The sequence below is a fragment of the Pelodiscus sinensis genome, chromosome 2 (assembly GCF_052426305.1).
Source record: "Pelodiscus sinensis isolate ZL-2025 chromosome 2, ASM5242630v1, whole genome shotgun sequence".
NCBI lineage: Eukaryota > Metazoa > Chordata > Testudines > Trionychidae > Pelodiscus > Pelodiscus sinensis.
Window position 1 is genome coordinate 86,553,915 of NC_143053.1, and position 26,349 is coordinate 86,580,263.

Genomic DNA, 26,349 nt, shown 5'->3' on the forward strand with positions numbered 1-26,349 from the left:
TGATATTGGCTGCTGTTGAGTTAGCTTGAATATGGGTAATTTTGCCAGGTGTACAGTATTCAGTATAGGGAAATATGGTCACCCTATTTCCATGGTAATGTAAAGCCTTATACACAGCAGGGGAATTGGGGGGATTAAGCCCTAATACAGGGGATTAGGCCTTAACACTAGAGCACGCATACCACAAAAACCTGACAAATGTAATCAGTCAGTCAGGTGCTCAGTAAGGATTACCAATATTACATTTCTTGTTTACTCATGTAATAGACAACCACATTCAGCCTTTTACCCTTCCAGAGCAATGTAAATAGGTCTTGGTGTAAATGAAAATTAGGCCTTTATTGTAATGTATGTTTTGCTGTCTGTTGCTTTATTTCTTTTATATAGGCTTTTTGTTCCTTTGTTTTGTTTGAATAGTGGTGTAAACAAATCCAGTTGATGTTGTAGTACCCTGTGTATTGTATTCTGGCACCTGCAATTATTCTCTTCAGGAGACTGTGACAGTAGAGTATGCAGTGACAAAACAGCCTTTTTAAACCAAAGCATTTTATTTCCATAGTAGAAACAAAGCATTACAATGAAAGGGATTTGATATGCCTCTTACCTAAAGGTAAGACAAGAAATACCTGCTCAGAAATACCTATATCTTTAGAAGAGCAACCTATAACAGCAAAAGCTTGGTAACCCAAGCAGTCCTAACTTCTTCAGCGATTCCAGCAACTCCTTTCCTGCCCTGGCATTCTCTTAAAGTGTTTGCCCAGAAATGGCTTATCTTTCTTCCCTGCAGGTTTGTTTTACCTTACATCACTCTATGACACTAAACCAATGTATTCATACAGTATACAGTTCAATTGCCAGGTCAATATACAGTATTTCTTAATTAGAGCAGAACAGCTCAATTTCTGTCATGAGACACTTAATTCAAAACAGAGGAAGTGGGAGGTATCAAGGAGCTTTATTCTATGCTTAAAAAATAAAGCAGAGTGGTGGTGGCAACATATACAGAGCAAAGGAAACCCTGTGAGATCGAAGTTATGGGAAGATCTATCACTAGTAGCAGTTTTCATGATAATTAACATGACTTAGGGAGAGAGTAAACAATGGCTAGCTACAGAACACAACGTTTTACAAAAAGAGAACAGGTGCATTGTGAACATGTACCGTTCCAATCATCCACTGATAATTATGGCAACAAGAAAGCAGCAATACAGCTGCCTGTTAGAAAAGATTGAGATATATAATGATATGTTACAAAGGCCACTGCATTGAAGTGCTGCTGCTAAACAGGGGTCAAAACAGAGTCACTTCATGTTGGTCCTGCTGACACTTCTTTATCCTGTGCAATTAGTAATCAGTGAATACTCATCTTCTGTGCTAGAATAGAAGAGCTGGCTTAAAGCTAAAAACACGGGTATCACTTGCAAAAGGAGCTGAACTGATGTCTCCGGAGACCAATCTTCTCTTTTTGGGTAGGACATGCACCGACAGGCAGCAGCAAGTGCAAGCTTTGTCACACTGCTCAGAAATACCTTTTAGGATGTCTTTAGAAGAGCAGCCTATAACAGCAAAAGCTGGTCATTTTTCTACAGCTGAAGCTATCAGAAAAAAAATCTAAATTTCTCAAGAAAAAACATTATCTGCCTCACCATAAGGGTCTGATCTAATGCTCATTGAAATAATTTTAAACGTGTGCATTCTCTGCAATAGGTATTGGACCTGGTTCTAACAGCAGGAGAAAAGAAATTCACCCCCAGACTTTCCATAATTTCCTCAGACTTTTAAATCAGACCTCTTCCAAAGTGTTGTCTCCTTGTGGAAGTTCTTCCAGTCTCTTGTTTTAGGTTTGAGAAAAAGCAACAACACAACTGAGGCAGAATCAAAGCACAAACGGCTTTGCTCCTGACAACCTCCAGTGGAATGGTCAGTTTTAGATTGCCACTAAGCAATTCCAGAATTTAGCCACCCAAACATATCTAAGAGATCTTTGTGGGGATTTACTGCAGTGTTGCTTGCAAGTGGTTGCAGACACTAGTTTTGTCACATACAGTGCTATTCTTTATTACAGCCTTTCATAATCACATTCTTTGCAAAACAATATACATTACAAAATACAATGTCTGTGTAGGCACAGGCAACCATTAATATGCTCAGCAATAGCTCATACATACCATTGGCCATAAAAACCTCTCCTACTGAAAAAGTAAACTTTCCTCAGGCTACCACTTATCACAATTCTTTAATAAATAAAATTGCCAAGAGGTCTTTAAAGATATACATCACCCCAGTTTCTTGAATGTCTCATCCAGAGAATGGTACCAATATTGCAATACCTTCTCTACTGCACTGCAGCAGCAGATACAGATATAAATCTAAATTCCAGTGTGGCACTTGAACTCAGAGGCAGGCGCTATCCACTGGTTAGCATGCGCTGACTCTCTGGGAGGGATGAGTGGTTATCTGGCTTTCTTACATTCAGCAATCCTTGCGACTCCCACCTTTCATAGTAAGATACTGCATTTTGAATATTGAGTGAGACATTCAACAGTGCCAAAGAATGTTAAGCACCCAACTTCCAGTGACTAGAGAGCTGGACCATGAAGTCACACAGGCACGTTTTGAAAGAGCCTTCTATGCCAAGCTTTACACAGGAATGAATTAAGCCTCCCAGCACCTTTGTGAGATATGTATTTATTTACTATCCTCTTTTGACAGATGAGAACAGTGAGTCAGCAGAAGAGCCAGAAATCTCCTGTCTCTCTCTATGCTTAAACCACTAGATTGGGCAGGTCCCTTTTTGTGCCTTAATTCCTCCTTCCTTTCATTTAATATGTAGATACCTTTCCAATGTATCTCTTTACTGTTTTATACCCCGGTAAGCACCAAAGGGACTGTTCCATCCATTTTTTATTTCAGCACATAGCCAGCTACTGATCTTCTGGATAACTAGCTTTTACTGGTGTCTTCAGCAAGAGAAACTGCAGGTAGCAGATTGTTATTGAGGCAAACCTGTTGGGAGAGATTATTTGCAAAGCAGTGAAGTGCTAAAAAACATATTTAACCTAATAGCTGAAGTATGAAATGTCCTTCTATCTGGATTTATAGGTAGTAACTAGTCCAGGAGGCGTTATAAACACGCATACAGGGAGCTCTAGGAAAAAGTGGCTCGCACAGAGCAGTTTGGCTCGGTGACAGCGGGGGGAGGATCATGCGCACAGACCGGGGAAGCGTCAGGAGCGGAGAGAGAGAGAGACAGCAGCCTTTGCAGTTTCTCTATTTCAGCAGGAGGAGGAAGGACCCTGGGAAGATTGTAGGGCGCCGCAGGCGAGAGAGAAGGAGGGATGGGAGAGAGATGGGGTAGCCGCTGGGGGCGGAGGAATGAGGGTGTGTGAGCTCAGGGGAAAGAAGAGGAGGACGTTGGGAAACAAACAGTCATTCGCCTCGGACCAAAGGAAAAGCGAGTGGATGGCTCGGGCTGCAAAACAACTTGGTGCTGCATCAGGCTGAGCCGGGGAGCGCGGCAGGGGAAGGAGAAAGCTGCCAGCCTGCCACTAACGGATTTGCCTGCCTGTGATTGAACCGAGCCAGCGCCGGAAAGAGACGGAGGAGGGTGGGGGCTGCGCGGAGGGGCGAGGGTGGGGGTCAAAGAGGAAAAGTGTGAGGCTCGTGGCTGGGGAGCGGCAGAAGTGATGAGAAGACAAGCGGCGCGGCTGGGGGAGGCTGCTCGTGCTGCCGCGCTGTGCCCGGAGGCTGGCTGCCGCTGCCATTCCTGTGGGTGGCCAGGATTAAAGAGCCTCAAGTGCCCCACACCCCCTCGGCTGCGGCTGCTTCCTCCTCTGCCTGGACCATGGAGACTTTAAATGGCACCAGCCCCAGTGAGCCCCTCAAGCAGCCGCAGCAGCAGAGCCAGCACCACCCCTACAGCGAGAAGAAGCGACTGAACCGAGCCCCTTCCCCAGCCAGGCCCTTCCTCAAGGATCTCCACGGCCGGGCATCCTCCGCCAAGCCCCCGCCGGTGCCTCCCAAATCCCCCAGCCTCTCGGGGAAGCCGCCGCAGCCGGGCCCCTCGCCCCAATCCGCCGGGCTCCTGGCCACCCAGAGCCGCCTCTCCAGGCGCAGCGGCTCGCAGGGCGCCAAGGCAGCGGCAGCCGCTGGGGCGGGCGGGCGAGCGGGCAGCGCCAAAGCCGCCCTGTGGAGCAAGAAGGCGTCCCGGGCCCAGGAGCAGGGGGGCGGCAAGGCCGGGGCCAGGCAGGAGCCGGGCCACCCGCCCGGCAAAGGCAGGAAGGGGAAGAGAAGCGCCCCCTTGCCGCAGGGTGGCTCCCTGGCCCCGGCCGCCGCGCCCGGACTGGGCAGCGGCCATGCGGCTCCGGCCAGGCTCAGCCACACGGACAGCAGCTCCGACCTGTCCGACTGCCCCTCCGAGCCGCTCTCCGACGAGCAGCGCCCGGCCCAGGCCGCCAGCAGCGACGCCGAGTCCGGCACCGGCTCCAGCGACCGGGAGCAGCCGCCGCCGCCTGCCCCGGGCCGAGCGGGCACGCCGCTGCCCGGCGCCAGCCAGCCTCCCCCGGAGAGCAGCGCCGCCGCGGCGCGGCCCGCCCCGCCCTGCAGCCCGCAGCCCGCCTCGCCCGCCCCCGGGGCCAGCGCGGCGGGAGACGCGGCGAGCTGGGGGCGAGCCGCGGAGAGCGCGCCCGGCCCGGGGGCCATGCGGCTGGGCAGCCGCGCGCCCGCCCCCTGCCAGCGGGCCGAGGAGGAGGAGCTGCTGCGGGAGATCGAGGAGCTGCGCTCGGAAAATGACTATCTCAAGGTAGAGCCCGCCGGGGGGGAGGAGGGGCAGGGGTGGGATGGGTTGGCGGGAAGGCGCCTCCCCCTCCCCAGTGACTAGCGGTGGAGCAGGTGCACGTGGCTGGGTGGGGCTGGAGCTGGAGGGGGTAGGTGGCAATTGTTGGATGGGCATTTTCCTTCTGCAGGTCGGGGGGGGGGTGTGAGGGGTCTGGAAGAATGTTTACAGTGGGAGTGCTGTCCTCCACTGAGCTTAACTGTATATAATGGAAACCAGCAACACCCGCACCCAAGGCCCCGCAGCTGTGGTGGGGTGGATGGGCCAAGGGGAGTGTTCATTGAGCCTATGGAGATCAGTAGCTAAGCGCTTGGCAGTCAACTAGTTGGCAGTGCCGCAAAAACTGGCACTTAAGGATATACAGGGGCCCTGACTGCTCTGATCCTTTGTCTCCAGTACAGTTCTAAGCACTGCGGTAGGCTGGATAAAACTTTTGGAAGATGGGGGTGTGTGGATGGCTTTGTTTTGAGTCTTATAAAATCTAGTCTTCCATAAAAGGCCTGCTGGACAGGGAAATCTGCTGAAAGGAATCCAGTACATTTCTCCCAAGTCAGCCTGCTGCAACAGAAACCATAAGGAGTAGATTCTTTAATTCAGATGCAGTAATTGTGTTAGTCAAAATTCAGAAGCTATTTTTCTGAAATCTAACAGTATTTTTAAAGTCAGCATCTCTTGGAAGAAAATCACCCACCAAATCAAAATTCCGGTTTTACTTGTTATATTCACCAAAGCCTTTAAAATAACATGGAAACACAGAAGGGCTATGTCTACACTGCCAGCTTCTTGCAAGGAACTGTTTTGCGCAAGAGCTTGTCCATACTGCCATGTACTTTTGCGCAAGAAATGTTCTTTTGAGCAAGAGTGTCCATGGCAGTGTGGACGCTGTCTTGTGCAAGAAAGCTCTGATGATCATCTTAGCCAGAGGGGTTTCTTGCGCAAGAAACCCCAGTTGCCCGTCCACATTGCCTTTTGCGCAAGAGCTCTTGCACAAGAGGGCTTATTCCTCGTGGGGAGAGGAATAACTCTTGCGCAAGCAGCCCTTTGTTCCGACACTTTAATGTAAATTTACTTGCGCAAGAACGCGCGTGCAATGTAGACGCTCTCCAAGTTTTTGTGCAAGAACAGCTGTTCTTGCGCAAGAAGCCTGCAGTGTAGACATAGCCAAGAAGTGCATGAGTATTTGACCTTTCGTCAGTAGTGTGAAGATCTCCCTTCAAGCTGTGCCATGTCAAAGCTAAAAAAGGCAGCCAAGGAACAAATAATGCATGTGATCCTGTTTCTCTATAAAAGCCTGATTTGTGCAGTCTCTGGATGCATATAAATCCAAGACAGCTTGCACTGTAAGGCTGTTACGTTTAGCTGGTGTGTGATATTTCAACAAGCCCCAAACTTCCTTTGTATCCAGAGCATTATGCTTTCTCTGTTGAATGCAAATATTATGCCTTCTAGGAAATACCTTCCTCAGTTTAACCTTCTTAAACTTTTCCCCTCCTTGAAATAGAAGCAATGGCTTAGATTTATACTGCGTGTTCTTATATTGCTTTATTATAGCAAACTCAAGTCAGTAATTGTGAAGTACTACCAGGTTCTGGCTGAGATCAGTTGCTAAGGGAATATTTACATTATTATCCTAGTGTAAAAATACATTTTTTTATTAATTCTGGCCTTCCCACTTTATTTTCTTTCCAAAATACAGAGAAGGTTTGTCTAGCTGTGAATGCTACTGAGTTAACTGATCTGCTGGAATGTTTAACAGGACATGTGCATCTGTATGATCTTTTGGCGTGGCAAAGAGACTACATTCATAGAGATCTATAAATAAAATAAACTGAGCTAATTGGGTAACTCCACATATTGTACACTATTTTTGGTGGATACAGTCTTTGTTCTGTGGTTTCACAAAAGTCTTATCCTGCAGGCTTTTCTCAAACAAAACTCCCATTGAAGCCAGTAGAGTTTTATCTGAGTAAGGAAAGGACCACAACAGGGCCCATAGAACAGGTGGATTGGGTAACCTTGAAGAAAGAAGGATTATACGTCGGCAGAAAGAGGGAAAAGAATTATAAAACTAGTGATTTGGTTAAGGGTAGGCCTACACTTAAAACACTGTGCTGATACAGTTGCACGCTTTAGTGAAGACACTATGACTATGTCTACGCTACAGGGTTTTTGCCGTTTTTGCGCAAAAACCCGCAGAACGTCCACACCTCAAGTGCGTTTTTGCACAAGAAAATTTACAGTAAAATGGCAGAACTAGGGCTTTTTGTGATGTAAGTATACCTTTTTCTAGGCGGAATAAGTCCTTTTTGCACAAGAGTTCATGCACAAAAAGGTGTGTGTGGATGCTCAACAGGGGTTTCTTGTGCAAAAAGAGCCTATCAGAAAAAGCACAGGTGTGATGGCCATTCTGTGAAAGCCATCAAAACTTTCTTGAGCAAGAGTGTCCATGCTGTGTGGATGCTCTCTTGGGCAAAAGCACATCGCTTTTGAGGTGTGGACACGCTTTTGCGCAAGAAGTTTTTGCGGAAGATCTCTTCTGCAAAAAGCTTCTTGCACAAAAACCTTGCAGTGTAGACAAAGCCTTTGAGAACAGGAGAGCTCTCCCCCATTGGCTTAGTTACTGTCACTCAGGGAGGTGGATTAACTATGTCAATGGGAAAAACTCCTGCCATCTTAGCACTGTCTACATGGGGGCATAGACTGTTATAACTATGTTGCTCAGAGGTAAGTATTTTTACACCCCCGAGTGATGTCATTTATACTGATATAGGTCTGATCTAGGAGACAGGAAATAATTTTCATCATATAGCAAAAAATTAACATCCGAGTGCCTCAACATTTGGTAGGTCCAGTGTTATTTATGTTTTGGAAAGGGAAGAAAGCAGTGAAATAACTTGCAGATAAAACTTAAAATACAACGAATAGTCTAGCAGCACCTTAAAGACTAACGAAACATGTAGATGGTATCAAGCTTTCGTGGGTACAACTCACTTCTTCATGATACCATCTACATGTTTTGTTAGTCTTTAAGGTGCTGCTACACTATTGGTTGTTTTCTTAAGTTTTTCCAGTTACAGATTAACTTGGCTACATCTCTGAAGCTTTAAAACTTGCAGATGTCACACATTTGTTAGGTTATTCAGGTCCAAAGAGAAAACTGGGAGGAATTAGGGGAATGGGTAACATAAGGGCAAATGAAGTTCAGTATTGAAAAGTAGAGGGGGAAATTCATCACTCATACTGCTTACTGGGTTCTAAATTAATTGTCAACTCAGGAAAGATGCCTGAGCATCATTGTAGACAACTCAGTGAAAACCTCTGCTCAATATGAAGCTGAAAAAGCAAACAGCATATTGTTCAGGAATAACACAAAAAATGTAAAAACTTAAAAAACAACAAATAGTCCTGCAGCACTTTAGTGACACAAAAATGTAGATGGTATCATGAGCTTTTATGGGCACAACCCACTTCTTCAGATGAAATACTTAAGCTAAATCAGTGGTGCAGCTGCATCTGGAGTACTGAGAAAAGGACTGGTCACCCTTTCAAAAATTGTTGCAGAATTGGGATTGGGACAAGAACAAAGGGCCAAATGGTGAGCATTCTGGAAAAACGTTTGCATGAAGAAAGATGGAACAGAATGGGATTATTTTAGAAAGGAGGTAATGGGTCATGATCAGAATATATAAATAATGAATAGTCTAGAAAATAAATATTGGATTTCTGGTCTCTCTGTCTCTGAACACAAGAATGGAGGGACATTCAATTAAATTGAATGGACAATTTAGAAGCAATAAAAGGAAATACATTTCCTTTTAAGTAATTAACTCTGGAACTCATTGCCAGAGGATGTTTTTTAAGCCAAAACCCTAGCACTATGGGGAAAAAAGGGAATTGGTCACTTATATGGATAAGGATATCCAAAGTTAATGCTAATAAATTTTGGAAAGTATATTCCACTTCATGCTTCAGGCTTTAAGACAATCAGTAGCTATTGAGGATTAAAAAGAGATTTAACATGGGGAGGTGGGGGATAAATTATCATACATCTTCTTACTATGAAGTTTTTTGCACATTCCTCTGCAGCATTGTCAGGGATAGGTGACTGGATGAGATGGATCACGGATCTGATCCAGGAAAGCAATTCCTACATTAAAAAAATCAGTTCACCATCATTTCACACTACTTCCTCTTTGTGATAGTTGTAGTCTTGTGTCCTTCATTTTGAGTTATCACCTCAGAAGCTTCCTACTCTGCTTGATTTGAACATAACTTTTCAACAGTGTTTTCATAAAAACATTTTCCCATTATAAAAATCAGAAGTATAATATTATATAGTGATCAGCTAGCTAGGTTTTTTTTAATTTCTGTCCAGTCTCTCTCTCTCTCTCTCTCGCTCTCTCTCATATAAATATATCATAAAAAACTTAAAATGCTTCTTTCCCTTCTGATAAGTTTTGCATTGAGATATCTTAATAGGAAGCAGCAATGCTAATGCTAAAGATGTCTCCTGTATTCTAATATTCAGATTTCTTCTGCATTCTAATGTATTTTTTCCCTCTCTTTAACTGAAGGTGGTTTAGATAATAATGGGCAAACTGTTAGCCACAGATGGACAAATGATGACATTAATCCCAGAAGATGCAGTTAATTTCTTGATCAAATTAATATTCTGAATTCTCTTGTGTGTAGTCCAGAAGGCAAGGCCAGCCATCACTATACACTCACCCGTTTGCCTCCTACCAGCTGAGACATGGCAGTTAGTGCTGATAATCTGAAGGATTGTTTTGGATGCTAACGTGATATATAGTATATTTAAAAAACGGCTTTGAACCAGGGTCCCATTTCAGCCAGATTTATTAAAGTACTAAACATTAATAGAAATGGGGAAAAAAAAGGTGAACTTCTAGTTATACTTTTGAAACTCCATCTTCTTTTTTTCCCTCCAGCATGCTGTACACAGCCTTTTGCTGAATAAAGTGCTGGTCCTGCAAAGAGGAAAGCATGCACTTAACTGGAAAAACACTTCAGCTTGTGTCAGGTGGTATAGCCCCACTATACCAGTTTAACTATGCCAGTTTTCACCCTCTGAGGCTCTGGCCCCAGGAGTACCAACATGTAAAGTTAAGCACGTGTGTAAATCTTGGCAGGATGAAGATCTAGCCACATAATCTCACTGCTGTACCCCATCTTTTACCTCTTCCCCATCCAAGGCTATCAGTATCCATGCTAGCACCCCACCCCCTTCAGAGGGAGCGGCTGCTCCACAGGGAAGGGGGCTGAAACTGTTGGAGACAGGCAGTTGCCAGCTCTCCCAGACCATACAGACTGGAAATGGTTTGCTGCAATGGTGTCTGTCTGGGACAGTTGCAACCCTGGAGAAGGGCAGGAAGAGAGGTTCACCTTAGAGCCTCAGGGCAGTAGGTGGGAGGTGGTGAAAGGGGTGGGCAGCATGAGCACCAGACTGAAGAGCAGCAGCCTGAGATGCTGTTGACCAGAGAGAAATGGCACTTTGAAGGGGAAATTGCTACTTCTTTCCAGCCCCTGGCTGCCCCCTGCTCCTTTGGAGTCCTGCTTGCCCTCAACTGGTGAGTGGAGGCTGGGCACGGAGCCCACAGGGAGAGGGGCAGCTGAAGGGCCACCAGCGCCCTGGTGCTGAGCCCGTGGTGGGAGTAGCTAGGGGCTGGAACAGAGGCTGTGGCCTTGGTGCTGAACCCGTGGGGGGAGGGCGGGATAGCCCAAGGCCTACACACCATAGGGCACCATTAAATATGGTGCCCCAAATTTAGTGCTGCCTTACACAGCTGCATATGCCTAAGGACAACCTGTCCCCATCCTTTGAACGTTGTTTAAAACTTGATTGTATTCTTAGAGCTTGTCTGAGGTCATGAGCATAAGGGGTATGTGATTTCTGAACTGTACTAATATGTTGCATATGAATTGGTGCATGTAGATCCTGCTGTTACACACTAAAAGTTCCCTAGTGCAAACAGAATTGCATTAAAGAACACTAGAGAATCTTTATTGTGCACCAATAGAGTCTACATGGAGTAGTTAATGCACAACATGTTAGTAATCACCCCTCTCCCAGGAGAGCACCTTACTTCACCATGTAGAAAAGCCCATAAGACATCTATCACACTTCTGCGTGTTATGAACCAGTAAATAATTACGTAGAAAAGCAGTTTTTAAATTTACTAATGTAAAAATGCACAAAACCAGAAATCTTATATTTCATTATTTCCTCAATGAATTAACCTTCACATGAGCACATCAAGAAGTGCAAACTGTAAGATTAAAAAAAGGGATTTTTGTCTTGTATTTTAATTAAAGTTCGATTAAATCTTAAACATATCATTTCCTCTGACATCAGACTGGTTTATTACACCAACAATCCTTAAGACTTCATTTAACACTCATAGTATACTAGGTTATCATGACCCAATTCTTTTATAGAGATGGCATTTCGAAACTGTCTCATTTTCATGTGTTTTAGCAAGCATTTTTGTCTAGGTAGTTTTATTTAATCTATATGGGTATGTCTACACTAGCCACCCTTGTTCAAACTAGGGTGGCTAATGTAGTGATTCGAACTTGCAAATGAAGCCCGGGATTTAAATATCCCAGGCTTCATTTGCATGTTCCCGGGCGCTGCCATTTTTAAATGCGCGGTAGTTCGAACTACCTGCCCGTGGCTACACGCGGCACGGGCTAGGTAGTTCAAATTAAAGCTCCTAATTCGAACTACCATTACTCCTCACTGCAATGGCTTCCTGGCTTCCTTCCTGTGCCACAAGCGGGGGTGGAGAGTCCTGGGCTGCGCACCAGCACTGATTTCCCAGGATGCGTGCGCACTGCTCCTCCCCTCCCCAAACAGCTGACGTGCTTCCTGAAAAGCCGGGTCTGGCGTTTAGCTGGGGACTTACTTCCCCATGCTGCCTGCCTTCCTTCCTGTGTGGGGGTTGAGGGTAGGAGTCCTGGGGCTGCATGCCAGCTCCAACTCCTCAGGAAGCGTGCCGGCTGTCATGGGGAGGGAAGGAGCAGCATGCGCGTGTCCTGAGAAGTTGGAGCTGGTATGCAGTCCTGGGACTCCTACATTCCCCCCCACCTCCTCCCGCACAGGAAGGCAGGCAGGAAGCATGGGGAAGGAAGTCCCCAGCTGCGTGCCAGATCCAACTTCTCAGGAAGTGTGCAAGCTGTTAAGGAGAGGAGGAGGAGCGTGCGTGCGTGCTTGCTGAAACGCTAGACCTGGCGTGCAGCCACAGGGTCCCCAGGTACCAGCCAAGCTGTCCCTGTTCTCTCCCCCGGCCAGACCCCCAACAGCACCGTGCCCCATGCCCAGGCCCCCACCAGCACACTGACCTCTGGCCAGACTCTCTTCTGCACCCTGCCCAAGCCCCCACCAGCACCCTGCTTCCTGCCCCCTGCCCAAACCCCCACCAGCATCCTGCCCCTTGGCCAGACACAATACAGCACCCTGCTCCTGCCCCTGTCCAGATCCCCACCAGCACCCTGCTCCTTGGCCAGACTCCATCCAGCACCCTGTCCAGACACCATCCTGCACCCTGCCCCTGCCTTGCCAGACACCCACCAGCACCGTGCTCCTACCACCTGGCCAGACACCATCCAGCATCCTGTCCCCTGGCCAGACCCACACCAGCCCCCTGCCCCTGCCCCCTGGCCAGACACTCACCAGCAACCTGCCCCTTCCTCCTAGCCAGATACCCACCAGCACCCTACTCCTGCCCCTCCCTCCTGGCCAGACACCTACCCCCAGCTTGTTTCTGTACTCTATTTTCCACCCAGATTCTGCACCCCCATCCCTATTCCACTCTGGACTGGCCCAGGGGATACAGCATTCACCTGGGGAGCACAGGGGCGGGGGTGAGCTTGATCCCATCCTTCCTGGGACCGGCTGGACAGCTGCCCCAGGGATTGAGCAACGGAGCCAAAGGCAGGCTTACTCCTGCCCTGGCCCTGCACCACTCCTGAAAGCAGCTGGCATGTACAGCAGTGGCTCCATGTGCTGCCCCTTATCTACAGACACTGACCCCACAGCCTCCGCTGGCCATGGTTCTCCATTATTGATCAATAGGAGCTGCAGGAATGGTGTCCGCAGGCAAGAACAGTATGCGGAGACCCCCTGCTCTGACTTTCTCAGGGGCTGCAGGGACACGCCAGCCACTTCCAGGAGCACAGTTACCACAGGGTTAAACACTCCAGCCCTGTCTCTCACATTGGATCCCTCATTTTTGGCCCCACCTTAGAGTGTAGAGGGCCCCACAAATTCCACTAACCCTGCAACCCCAAAAGAGTTAATCTGTCCTGAGGCCTTGAACCTCAGTCCTTTTACCCCCCTCCTCCCTTCCATGGGACTGGAGTGCCAGGGGAGTGAGGTGTCTCAGTTGAGGCCACATCAGTGAGGCTTGAGTTGTGGTGTGGAGGGGTTGTTTTTTTGCATCTCACTTGTTTCACTGTGTATCAAGTAGCATAATTTGAAAATGCCTTGAATGTTGCTACATTGTAGGCTAGTACAGACTGTTCTCACAAACAGCATACGCCCTGAACTAGCACTTACATTCTGAGATGAATGTCTTGCTTTTTCTTTCTTAGTGTTTCTTAGCAGTGATTTGTCATTGGAAAATGGGGATATTCCTGGGTGAGAATATTTATTTCTGTTTAAAATTGCAGTATGTAGGGCATGGTTATGCTACACTTCTCAACTTTTAGCTTCTTTTACATATTGTGGGTTTTAAATTGAATGCTTGTTCTGGATCACATGTTTGAAAATGACCTGCGAAAGTGTTTGGATCAATATATTTCCCATGGACTATATAGCGTAGTTTCACTGAGGGTATGTCTACACTACCCCGCTAGTTCGAACTAGCGGGGGTAATGTAGTCATCCGCAGTTGCAAATGAAGCCCGGGATTTGAATTTCCCGGGCTTCATTTGCATGAAGCTGGCCGGCGCCATTTTTAAATGCCGGCTAGTTTGGACCCCGTGCCGCGCGGCTACACGCGGCACGGACTAGCTAGTTCGGATTAGGCTTCGTGGAACGAGGCGTACAGCTAGTTCGGATTAGAAGCCTAATCCGAACTAGCTAGTCCGTGCCGCGTGTAGCCGCGCGGCACGGGGTCCGAACTAGCCGGCATTTAAAAATGGCGCCGGCCGGCTTCATGCAAATGAAGCCCGGGAAATTCAAATCCCAGGCTTCATTTGCAACTGCGGATGACTACATTACCCCCGCTAGTTCGAACTAGCGGGGTAGTGTAGACGTACCCTGAGAGACTTAGAGTAACTTGGTGTGTGTCATAGAATCTCTGAAAGGCAAGAATGATCAGAACTGATCTGACTAATCTTTTCGTTTAGAAAGGGTTACAAAGGTTAGTAAAGCAAAGGTTATTTTGGTTTCTCATTGACATGCCCCTTTCCACACCTACTATGCATTAGTCATGTGGCAGAAAAGAGGTAATAACCTTAGACTTCAAAATAATGTGAATCATTTCAGACACAGGATCAGTCAGCTGTTAGAATGTAATGTCAGTTTGATAAACAATGGCAGTAGGTCCATGTCCCTTGTTAGCCACAGCTGTGGCTATGCTGAAAACATTTAATTGTCCAGGGGGCAGCCAAGTGGATTATTTGTATAATGTGACAGACAATAGTTTCTGTCTGTAGGTTTTACTAGATTATAATAATATTCTAGCACTGGCCAGATGACTACTCCAGCTGTTCAAGTGGTAGCAGTTACGGAAACGTACTGAAACAGTAATAGCTCTGATTATTTGAATAACATATATAACATATATAAGCTCACAAATGCTTAATTCTGCTTTCTGTTTTCTACTGTGGAAAAGCAAAACTCCACTAAAATCATATGTATTAATCACAAATTGTCAGAATGCTAAAATTGTGATGTACAACCAACATACAGTATGATATTGTAATACTACTTAATCACAAATGATATCAACAGCCCCCCACCTCCCTCTTCAATCGGTTAACCAGTTACATACAGTAATATGTTCAACTAGTTAACCAATTAAATGGGATTTTACATCCCTACAAGATAGGTAAGGTAATAGCTTTTATTGGACAATCTTCTGTTGATGGAAGATGCAAGCTTCAGAAGTTGGTCCACTTAAAGTTGGTCCATATACTTTGTCTGAATTTGCATAATGACATTATGAAAGATTTAATATTTGAAAATGGGAATGACATTAATTTGCAAATCATGAATATTTTTTAAAATGTGACCTCTATTAGGGACTACACAAAATGTATGTAGTCACTAGAACCTCAGCAGTTAATGCTATCTTTTTTCACTGATTTAATATATAACCTCCTAATTGCAGAAGAAATATTGTTATAAGCATACATTGTTTCCTTTTGCTGGATATTTAATAAGTTACTTGTATATTTTTCAATATGAATAATTAGTAGATCTGTTTAATCACAGTTAACTCATACGATTAACTCAAAAAAGAATTGTGATTAAATAATTAATTGTGATTAATCCAGTTTTAATCACACTGTTAATGGAATACCAACTGAAAGTTATTAAAGACTTGGGCTATTTTTTACATTTTCAAATATATTGATTTCAATTGCAATACAGAATACAAAGTATATAGTACTTACTTTCTATTATTGCTTTTTATTACAAATATTTGCACTGTAGTCTAGGAACAGAATAACAAATGGATGATCAGATACACTTTGACTTTCGTACTTGTGAGTAAGAAAGAGTAAATGAAGTTCTTGGTTTATAAAGTTGTGCCTGGTTAGCAGGCATAAGAGGCAAGGGGAGGCCATGCCTTCCCTGGGCCTTAGTACTCAACCGCTTCCGTCTTCCTATCCCTAGTCTAGTATGACCCTTCCTGCAGGATCCCACTGAAGGCTCTGAAGGAGATCTAAGTAATTTAAAGATGAAAAGCTTCAGAGGGGTAACTGAGTTTGTCTGTCCAGGATAAACTTAAAAGTTAAAAACACTTTTTGGTTCTGGACATCTAGCACTTGGGTCATCTAAGAAGTGGGCTGTGCCCACGAAAGCTCATGATACCATCTACATGTTTTGTTAGTCTATAAAGTGCTACCAAACTATTTGTTGTTTTTTAAGTTTAAAGGTGAAAAGCACTCCAGCTTGCCAGACCTATTAGCATAACATTAAATCTGTGAAAGTGTCATCAAGTGGTAACAAAGCCATTTAACAAGCATGAGGTATACTGTCAGTTTCTGAATTTAGTGACAAAATAGTTGTGCATTACTGTAATATAACTACAGGACCTTAGTTTAAAATTTGCTTTAAATATGTTGTTAGTTGATGTCTGAAGATTATAAAATCACATCTCTTAAAAAATGTTTGCATAGATTTTTAGATTCACAATCTGAGTATTCAGCTTTAGCCTTAAATGCTTGGTACTTCAGACATATAGGTTTTTAAATAAATTCTTATTTAAAATACAGATTTTAATTTTAATTACTATAGTACAAAAGATTGCTTCCAATGTCTTTCTGTCATTTCTGTAATTTTTCTCCCATCATACCCCCCTGGTGGAGAGCACTAAGCAGGGATGGGGAACCTAGCTCATGGGCTGGATCTGGCCCCTGGTTTGCCTTGATCTGGCCTGTGAAAACTTTGTTATGAACACACTAAACCACTCTGGCAGATTAATTTAAAATTATGTCTTTGTTTCAGTGTGTGGAATGATTTACTTTATGAAGACCTATGTAGGGTGACCAGACATTGTTTTTAAAGAGACAGTCTCATATTTAAGTCCTCATGCGAATGTCCTAACTTTTTCTTGAAAAAGGGAGAATTGTCCTGTATTTTCTGTCCTCCACCCTGCCCAGTATAGATAGATCTTGCTGCTGGCTGGATCCCTGCTTGCCAACCACCTATGCATCAGTGGTGAGCGGCAGTGTCCAGTGACTGATGACAGTGAGTGTGCAAGGCTGAGGAGGAGGGAATGCAGTATGTGGGGCTGGCCAGCCACTCACCCTGCTGGTCCATCAGGGTAACCCGAATGAGTGCTGGCCCTTGGCCAGCATGGTCCCACCCCTGTTTCCAGCCAGCATTGGTTGTGAGCTGCGTTGGCTGATGAGTGAGGGTAGGTACTAGGTGGCAGCCGGTTGTGTTCCCTCTGCTGCCCACTCATTTTTGTGTTCCCTCTCTTGCTGTCTTCTCCTTGCTTTTCCCCTTCACCCTCCCCAGCCCCACTGCTCTTCCATATCTCCCGGTGGGGCATCCCACTCCCAGCACTGTCTGGGGGGCCAGTTGCTCAACAGACCGCTCAGCTCACCCACAGCCTGGACAGCAGGCTTTCTCCTTCCCCTACTGCTTCTGGTTGAGTTGGTGCCATGGGAGAACCCAAGACCCTCCAGCCTGAGGTGCTGGTCAGGAGGAGTCGAGCCCTGCAAGTGTGAAAGCCCCAGACAGTGCTGGCAAGGGGAAGCTTCGCTGTCCCTCAGCTAAGCTTTAGAGTGGGGGGAGGGGAAGCCGTTTCCAGCCTGTTAATCTGCTGAATCTGCAAGCTCCACAGCAATCCCTGAGGCAGGGGCATAGCAGCCTCTTCACCCATGCCTGTTTCCTTGGGAGCTCTGGGTTGCTTCATTGCCTAGGGCCTAGGCACCCTCCTCTGGCTGTGATCACTGAAGCCCTTACAGTCAGGTTCCCTGGACCTCTGGTGCACAATGCATCCTTAGGACTGAACCCACTTCCTGCCTCCCAGCTGCTGCGCTGGCAGGAAGAGATTATGTCAGTGGCCAGCAGCAGCCTGGAGCGGTTAGCTGTCTTTCAATGCTGCAGGGACAGAAAGGACACACTGCTTTCAGCAATGTGGGTGGGAAGGGGGGAAAGAGAAGAAAAGAGCTCTGCACAGACATGGGCCAGCTCATCCTGTCCCCACTCTTGCTTCCAGCTGCAGCGGAAAAACTGCCATCCCTTCCCTCTGCACAGTACTGAAAGGCTGCTGCTGGCCGCTTCGTAGCGTAAACCCTGCCAGAAATCTGCAGTGGGGCACATGTGACCCTGTGTGACCGCCCACACATGTAGTCTCAGGAAGATGCATTGCCAGGTACCAGGAGAGATGGGTCCATCCTGGGGGCCCAGCCAAGCATGGAGAGCTGAGAGTTCTGGGCAGGGAGGGTTGTTTGTCAGTTGAGGAGGGCTCGGCGTTTCTACAGAGAATTCTTCCCGTATGTCTGGCTGGAGGATCTTGTTTAACTGATCACCATATTTGAGGTTGGGAAGGAATTTTCTCCCAGTCAGATGTGGGGAGTTACTTCCTCTGCAGTATGATGCATAGGTCACTTGCAAGTTTAAACCAAGGATGTTAAATAGCATGTAATTGACTAATCGAATAGTCAGTGCATTTTTGCACTGAGAACACGTAATGCAGAGGGCACCTCTGCCCCCTTGAAATCCTGTGGCTGACCCTGCGTTCCATGCAGCACCTCTGCTTTGAAGTACCGCCCTCTTCTCCCCCTGCTTACTGCCTCTATCTGATAGAGCAGGGTTTCCCAACCTATGGGTCAGGACTCAAATATGGGTCGCCATTACATTTCAAAAGGGTCACCAAGTGTCTCCCCAGGTGGCTCTGCCCTCTCTTCTCCCCCTGATTTTGAGTTGCCTTGGGTCACTAAGTCTTCCTGAATTGTCAAAATGGATCCCCATCTGGAAAAGGTTGGGAACTGCTCTGATAGATGCAGCAAGTGGGGGGAGGGGAGGAAGCGACTAGTTGACTAGTCCTTAACATCCCTAGTTTAAACTAGTATAAATGGTGGATACTCTCTAAGGGTACGTCTACACTACAGCGCTAGTTCGAACTAACTTAGTTCGAATTAGTTAATTCGAACTAAGCTAGTTCGAACTAACGCATCTAGAACTAAAAACTAGTTCGAACTAGCGTTTTGCTAGTTCGAACTAGTAAGTCCACATTGAGTGGACTCTGAACAGGGCTTAAGGATGGCCGGAAGCAGTGCCGGCAGGGCATCAGAGGAGGACTTAGAGCGTGGAGATGCTGTCTCAGGCTAGCCGAGGGCTGCGCTTAAAGGGTCCCGACCCCCACCCCGGACACACAGTTCTAAGGGGTGCCCCGCTTGCAAAGAAGTTCTGGCTTGGAGTGCCCTGAGTGCCCACACTGGGCACATCACACCACTCGGCCATCAGCCCGGCTGCACTTGCCGCAGGCTGCCATCTGGGGAGAGGGGGCAATTGGGGGGCTGCAGGAGAGGTTCCACCCCCAGAAGCCCGCAGAGCCAGCCCAGTCCTCCCCATCGGGGGCACGTACCCCATTCCTCCCTCACCTCCTTCCACTTACCCTTCCCTAGCCCCCCTTCTTATTGATGTACAAAATAAAGATAACGTTTCTTCCAACATTGACTCTGTCTTTATTGAACAAAACTGGGGGAGACTGGGAAAAGGAGGTGGGAGAGGGGAAGAGAAAGGCTGGGAGAGGGGAGGGCAACTAACATGATCAGGGGTTGGGAACAGGTTCCAGATGAAGAAAGGCTACAGAGACTGGGACTGTTCAGCTTAGAAAAGAGGAGACGGAGGGGGGACAGGATAGAGGTCTCTAAAAGCAGGGGTTGGGTGGAGAGGGTGCATTCAGAAAAGTTCTTCCTGAGTTCCCATAAAGAAGGACTAGAGGACACCAAAGGAAAGGAATGGGTAGCAGGCTTGAAACTAGTAAGAGAAAGTTGTTCTTCTTGACAAAGCAAATAGTTAACCTGTGGAACTCCTTGCTGCAGGAGGCTGTGAAGGCTACAACTAGAACAGAGTTTAAAGGGAAGTGAGATCAAGTCATGGAGGTTGGGTCCATGGAGTCCTATTAGCCAGAGGGTAGGAGTGGAGTCCCTGCCCAAAGTTTGTGGAAGGCTGGAGAGGGATGGCACGAGACAAATGGCTTGGTCATTGTCTTCGGTCCATCCCCTCCAGGGTCCCTAGGGTTGGCCGCTGTTGGCAGACAGGCTACTGGGCTAGATGGACCTTTGGTCTGACCCAGGACGGCCATTGTAAGCTCAGGGCTCAGTGTCGGGGGTCTCAGTGGACCCCCTTGATTTTCATGCACACCTGGTCCTGGGTGGCCAGGCTGGCAGCTCTCCTGCCCTAGACGGCCACTTTCCTGTGCCTAGTGCGGAGATCGTGGACAAGGTCCACGATGTCCGCACTAGCCCAGGAAGGTGCCCGCCTCTTGCAGTCCAGGGGAAGCTCCCGGGAGCCGCCAGCCTGGTCCCGGCAAGAGGGTGTGGGCTGGGGGGCATCGGGTGGGTGGCTCTGTGCCGTGCCAGGTGCAGGGTCTGCTAGCTGGGTGCTGGCAGGCTTGCACCTGGCACGGGCACCGTAGCCAGCCTGTGCCCCTTTAAGGGGTCCGGGGCCGGGAGGGGGGCATAGAGTTTCCCTGGTGTTGGCCAGAGTGGCCACCAGGGAAACCTGGGGAGGGCTAGCCTCCCACTAGTTCGAACTAAAGGGCTACACAGCCCTTAGTTCGAACTAGCTAGTTCGAACTAGGCGTTAGTCCTCGTAAAATGAGGTTTACCTAGTTCGAACTAAGCGCTCCGCTAGTTCGATTCAAATTCGAACTAGCGGAGCGCTAGTGTAGCACCTATTAAAGTTAGTTCGAACTAACGTCCGTTAGTTCGAACTAACTTTGTAGTGTAGACATACCCTAACTTGGAAGTCTATCTATCTATCTATCTATCTATCTATCTATCTATCTATCTATCTATCTATCTATCTATCTATCTATCTATCTATCTATCTATCTATCTATCTATCTATCTATCTATCTATCTATCTATCTATCTATCTATCTATCTATCTATCATCAGGCCCCTGTGTAAGTCCTCTCCCTTCCCCCTCCCTTCCCTGTGGGCTGGCCCCAGGGAGAAGCTGGTGAGTGGGAGGTTATGTAGTGCCCTTTGTGCTGGGCCAGCCCTGATAGGAAGCCAGTGGGCAAGTCTTTTAGTATCCTAATAATGTTTGTTCACCCACAATAATAATGAAAACAAATGTTAATGAATATTCTATCCATCATTTACAACTATCTCTCAACCAGACTGAATCTTTTTCTTACATTGCAGAGTTTGGGAGCTATTAATATTCCGCCTCTTCTGTTCCTTTACCTTCGATGAGAACTGTCATGTTTTCCTCCACTGTCGTTTGATTAGTACATTTAAAAACCTGGGCCATTATAGTTTCAACTGTAATTTCCACTTCTCTGAGTCTTTTTTCCATATCCATTGTCAGGATTACATATTGTCACTCTTAGTATTCATGACTTTTAAGAGGCTCCAGATAGAATTCCATCAAGCCATATAACCAAACCTTCAGGCTAGTTTTTATGGTACTGTATTAATATGTTGGGAGTTCTCCCCTTCCCCTCCCCCCCCAGCTCTGCAAGGCTGAAATGCGCAGTGTAAAAAGGAGCTTCCTTTCTTATTTTTGGCTGTGATTTTTTTTTACACGTGTTTCAGCACCAAGTTTTCACTGAACATCGACTCTGATGTATGCTATTTTATAGTACACTATGATCAAGTTTTTAAAAAAAAGGAGAGGGGGAACCATATGCTGACAGTCCATGGCTACACATCTGCTTGCACTAACAGCAGACTCTGCCCTCTAATCTCACACAAAACACTTGGTAAATAAAACCAGACTTTTAAATTAGCTTTGTTTGCAAACTCATAACTTGGATATATAAATGTAAATCATTTTGCAGGCTTAAGCATAGCTGCTATGATATAGCAGCAAATAACCTAAAGTCTCAGTTTATAGGGTAGGATTCTGAGCACTTTTGAGAAGAATAAACTGTAGTTGATCAATTTCTTCATTGAAAATGGACAAACATGTAGCTCTTCTGCATAAGCATACCTGCCTCTTTGCCACTGTTTTTGTTTACTTCATTGGGAGCAAGGCCAGACCCTTACTTTGGACCATGAAAGGATAACTTTTCTCCATAATTTGCAAAATCACATTCTGAAAACACATCTGACATTTGGATCTGACTTGCGATTTCAGAGTAATAGAACTTTAACCCTCAGCACCAACAGTTCCACTTTTTAATATTTAAAATAGATTGTCCATATTTTTTTTTCATTAAGATGTGCAGTCTATCCCTTTTTTGCTTGTCTGAGGAGTGGTGCATTGATACAAGCTCCAGAAAATATGAGTGAAACATTTCTTAGGCTGTTCAAGTAGCAGTATCAGGGATAACTATGTGCAGAATATAGCTATTTTCCCACAACATGCTATGAAACCGACAAATCCCTTTTTAGTACATATTAGTAGAGGCTATCTTTTATTTTATCTATTTGTTTTAGTGCTGAATACTATGTGAAGACTTCTTTTCTTGTTCCCTTACATGGTCAGAAGTGTTTGTGCCCTCATTTGAAAACTGCACTCAAATGTATAACTCTGAAACTCACCACTGCTGATGTGCTGAAGATAAGCCCCTTTCTCATGAGAAAAATTAAGAGGGTGAGATCTAGTTTAAGAGGGTGAATTCTTGTTCATCCCAAAAGTTACATTTGAAAGAATTGACATCTTGTGAATTTATAAAAGAGTCCAGAGGCAAGCATAACAAATGAGGACTGTCTTGCACACTAAGAGCTCTGAGCAGAAATGCTAAGTGAATTTAATATGAGTAGTCTAGACTCTAGAGTAAAACAAAAGGTAGAGGTGGCTGTCTACAGAAATATAATTCACATCAGTTTGAGCAACTTTGTTGGAATCATGAGGATGGAGTGATTGAGGAAGGAGACTGTAGTCAACTAATAGTTGGCTAATAGTGGCCCCAAGAAAAGACATGGGTGACCATTGGCAGGAGGTTCTAGGTGTGAGAGTCTAGAGACTGGATTGCTTGAGAAGCTGAGAAAGGAAAAAGCCAAGAGTGGTTTGTAAGAAGCAGCAAAGTAGGCCCAGTTTTTTAGCTTCACTGTTCATTAAGGTCAAGTTAATCTGTCCATATCTGTGGGCAAGCATAGTTTGCTTTTGGTTTGACGTGTTCTATACTCTAGGGTACTGGGGACTGTTTAGTTTGACTGGAATGGTTGTGTTAATGGTTGGGGTTGCTAGCTGGGATGACAGATTAATTTTCCAATTTGGGTTGCAATCAGTCGTTTTTGATAAGTGCATAATCCTTATAGCCATAATTAGTTTAACCCCTTTATTGGATTATTTGCTTCTGGGAAGCAGCCAGATTATTTAGAGGTAAGTACTGGATTGGATGAGAAGGAAGTGTAACAGGTGCTAGAACTGTTAGCTGTAGGTACTATTTGGGGTTCATGCCCAAAGGATGGGCTTTGGTTTTGGCATATGGAGTAAGGGCAAAAAGTCACAAATAGTGCCCATGTATTCTGTAGCAATGGATATCAGCCCTTGCCATGAAATTGTGCTTTAGAATCTGTCATTTAAAATTAAGTGATGTCTCTAACTCTTATGGTTGTGAAGATAATTTTAAGAATGTGAACTGACTCTGCACTGAACCAGCATAGTCTGTGAGCTGGTGAAAAGTCTTTAAACAAATAGTTCTACCATGTCTGAATGCCCCCGTTCATCTCTATGTTTTGTTAACTCTGAAATATAAAGATGCCAATTTCAAAATCGACACGTAAGCACATTGGTTGAAATATGTAGCTAATACATTAGCAAGCGGTCATCCTCAGGTTCCCATCCCCAAAACTGCTTGTGAAACCTCCAGTTTCCCTCCTCTTTAAAAAAACTCAGTGTTGCTATACATGATGGCTACGTCTAGACTGGCCCCTTCTCCGGAAGAGGCATGCTAATTTCTAACTTTGGAATAGGGAAATCTGCGGGGGATTTAAATATCCCCCGCGGGCTTTAAATAAACATGTCCGCCGCTTTTTTCCCGGCTTGGGGAAAAGCCGGAAAAAAGCATCTAGACTGGCGCGATCCTCTGGAATAAAGCCCTTATCTTCCATGCCTCCCTCCCTGCCTCCCTCTCTCCCTCACATTCAGGTAAGATGGTGGCCAGGTCAGGGCTCCACGCTCTCATCCCCGCCTCTACACATGGGGGCATAAGATTTGCTTGGGGAGGAAGCGGATGCCTCTAGCAGCCACTCCCCCTGCCTGCGCAGCTGATTTTTGCCCACCAGCGGCATTGGGACTGAGGTGGGGCAGGAGGCCCTTCCCACCCAGGTAAGATGGTGGCCTGGGGGTTCCATGTCTCCCTTTCTTCCCCCTCCGCCGCCACCTCTACCGCAGAGGGACACACAGTGCAATCATGGAGGTGACTGAGGAGTGTAAGTCATTGAGAATCAGTAGGTCGGAGGCTCCTAAGTGCCTCAGTCACTTGTGGAAATTTGTGACTTGTCAAAGGACACTGAGGAAGTTTGTGGCAAGACAGGGAATCCAACTCCATGGGAATTTTCCTGCTGACTGGAGGGGGGAGTTGGACATACTTGAGGAGCGAGGGGGCACAAAGGAGGAGGGGGAGTGCGTGCACTGCCAATGGCCACTGCCCTTGCTCATGCTGCAGCAATAGCCACGCTCCCTAGAGAGGAATGCGGGGATGGAGGGCAAAGGGATGTTGGGTGAGGGCGTGATGGGGTCATGGGGCAAGAAAGTATTGGTATGGGCTGTAGGGGTCTGAGGTTAAAGGTCAAAGGGCATGGGGTGTAGGAATGGGAGTCAAAGGGTGTTAGGCACTGGAGCAGTGGGCTGAGTTGGGGCTAGATAGACAGGTAACATTTTATTTGCATATTTATAAATAAATTATAAATTAATGGAGATTGCCTGTCTCCTAGAACTGGAAGGGACCTTGAAAGGTCATCAAGTCCAACTTTATTATTTGTATAATGAATATGCAGATATGGAAATAAAATGTTACTGGTCCGCCAAAAGTTTGTGAATGGACTTGCCGATCCACGATATAAATAAGATTGGGAACCACTGAACTAACCTGTGGCCATGCTTTCATTGCACTAGCAGCTGATGAGTTGTGTGCACTCAAGCCTTAGCCTACATCCCTTGATGGGCTAGCAAATTCAGATTAAAAAACACTCCCAAGGTTATTGTGTGTAAAATAGAGTTGAGTTAGTGGCAACACTCAAGTTATAACTCAAGTTAATTTTGCAGTGAAAGCAAGCCCGTGTTGTTAATAGAGTTAAACGAAGTTGGATATATCTTTTTTTGGCCAGGATGTTGTAAAGAGAACAGCACTGGTACTCATTCATTAACAAAGAGAAGATGGGAGATAAATTTAGTTTAAAAATTGGGAGAAATAAAACAATGTATACAGTTGGGCCAAAGGAATTCGTGAAATCATTTTCATTAGGTACAGTCAGGGCTAGATTAAACACACAGCTCTTAGCAGTGATTTAGAAATAAATATATTCATCTTGCCATGCTGCATGGGACTGCCATAGAACGTTGCGTCCAGAGTGGTTTATGTCAAATCTCTAAGCCCCACATTAGCGTGTCTTCCACTTGCTAGGGTAACTTGATAACTTTCAGTTGAGTTTGAGTTTCAAGGGACATGGCCCAGTATATGATTTTTATCTGGCACATGTGTGGCTAGCCCCTGTGTAGGCATCTTGAGTCTGGTTGCAAAGGTGAGGAAACAGGATCTCCCACCTCTTTTCTCCTGCTCAAGATGATCAGGATCCTATTGATGAGTATGTTCCCTGCTCCTCTTTGGGTTCTTGTGGATGTTAGATAAGTGAGAGAGAAGAAGGGAAGGAAGCATCATGGGAAGAGTTGGGCCAAACCCGTACCTTCCTACTGCCATCTTTGTTTGCATTTGAAAGAGGGGAAGTATACCCCTTTCAGGGACTGCGTAACTACCACACAATAAACGCCTCCTCAGAACTCCTGTCAGAATTTTGAGAAAGACCTGAACAATATTGTATTGTTCATGGTATCCAGAAGTCCCAAGCATAGTTAAATACTCATTTTGATTGACATTGTACGGATACATATATGAACAAGGTCCCTGTCCCAGGAAGATTATAGTCTAAAACCCCAATCCAGTGAACACTTGTGCACATGCTTAGCTTTAGTCATGTGCGTTGTTCCATTGGCGTGAATGGGATCACCACAGACATGTACAATTAAGCTTGTGCAACACTGTTTGCAGGATAGGGCACATGTAGCTAGGTCACATAAGAAGCGTCTGTAGGAGGTGGGAGGAAAAAGAGTAGGAACTGAAAATTTAGAAAGGGGAAGAGGAAGGATGTCATGTGCTTAGCATGTGTGTATTTCAGAAACATGAAACTAAATTACTAGTGAAAAGTGGCAGGTGACAAATAACTCTGAAAATACGGCAGACATATTATGTAACAATTATTTTTTGTGACTATTGCTAATGTTGCTCAATTTTGTTGCTCATTAAAATACACAACTTTTTGATTTGGCTAATAAAACAACATACTTCCGCTCTATCAGTCATTCTGGAAGATTTTATGCAGTGAATATCTCCTGTCCTTGCTCTTTGACTTGGTATGAGTCCTTTCTCATTTTAAATGTAGTTAATAATAGAGTTGTAGACATCC

At 45.8% G+C, this 26,349-nt stretch overlaps 1 protein-coding gene across 5 annotated transcripts in view; it reads left to right on the plus strand.

Moving 5' to 3' along the window:
• Positions 1-3,217: 3,217 nt before the first annotated feature.
• The window catches only part of MTCL1 (microtubule crosslinking factor 1), a 172,872-nt gene continuing 149,740 nt past the window's right edge, over positions 3,218-26,349 (plus strand). For 3 of the 5 annotated variants that reach the window (XM_075920965.2, XM_075920966.2, XM_075920967.2), the window contains exon 1: positions 3,220-4,801. In XM_075920965.2, the coding sequence (XP_075777080.2) occupies positions 3,845-4,801 (957 nt within the window). In that variant the 5' untranslated portion in view covers positions 3,220-3,844. Of the gene's footprint in view, positions 4,802-26,349 lie in introns of all 5 variants that reach the window. The other 2 variants (XM_089776306.1, XM_089776307.1) reach the window with 1 other exon arrangement.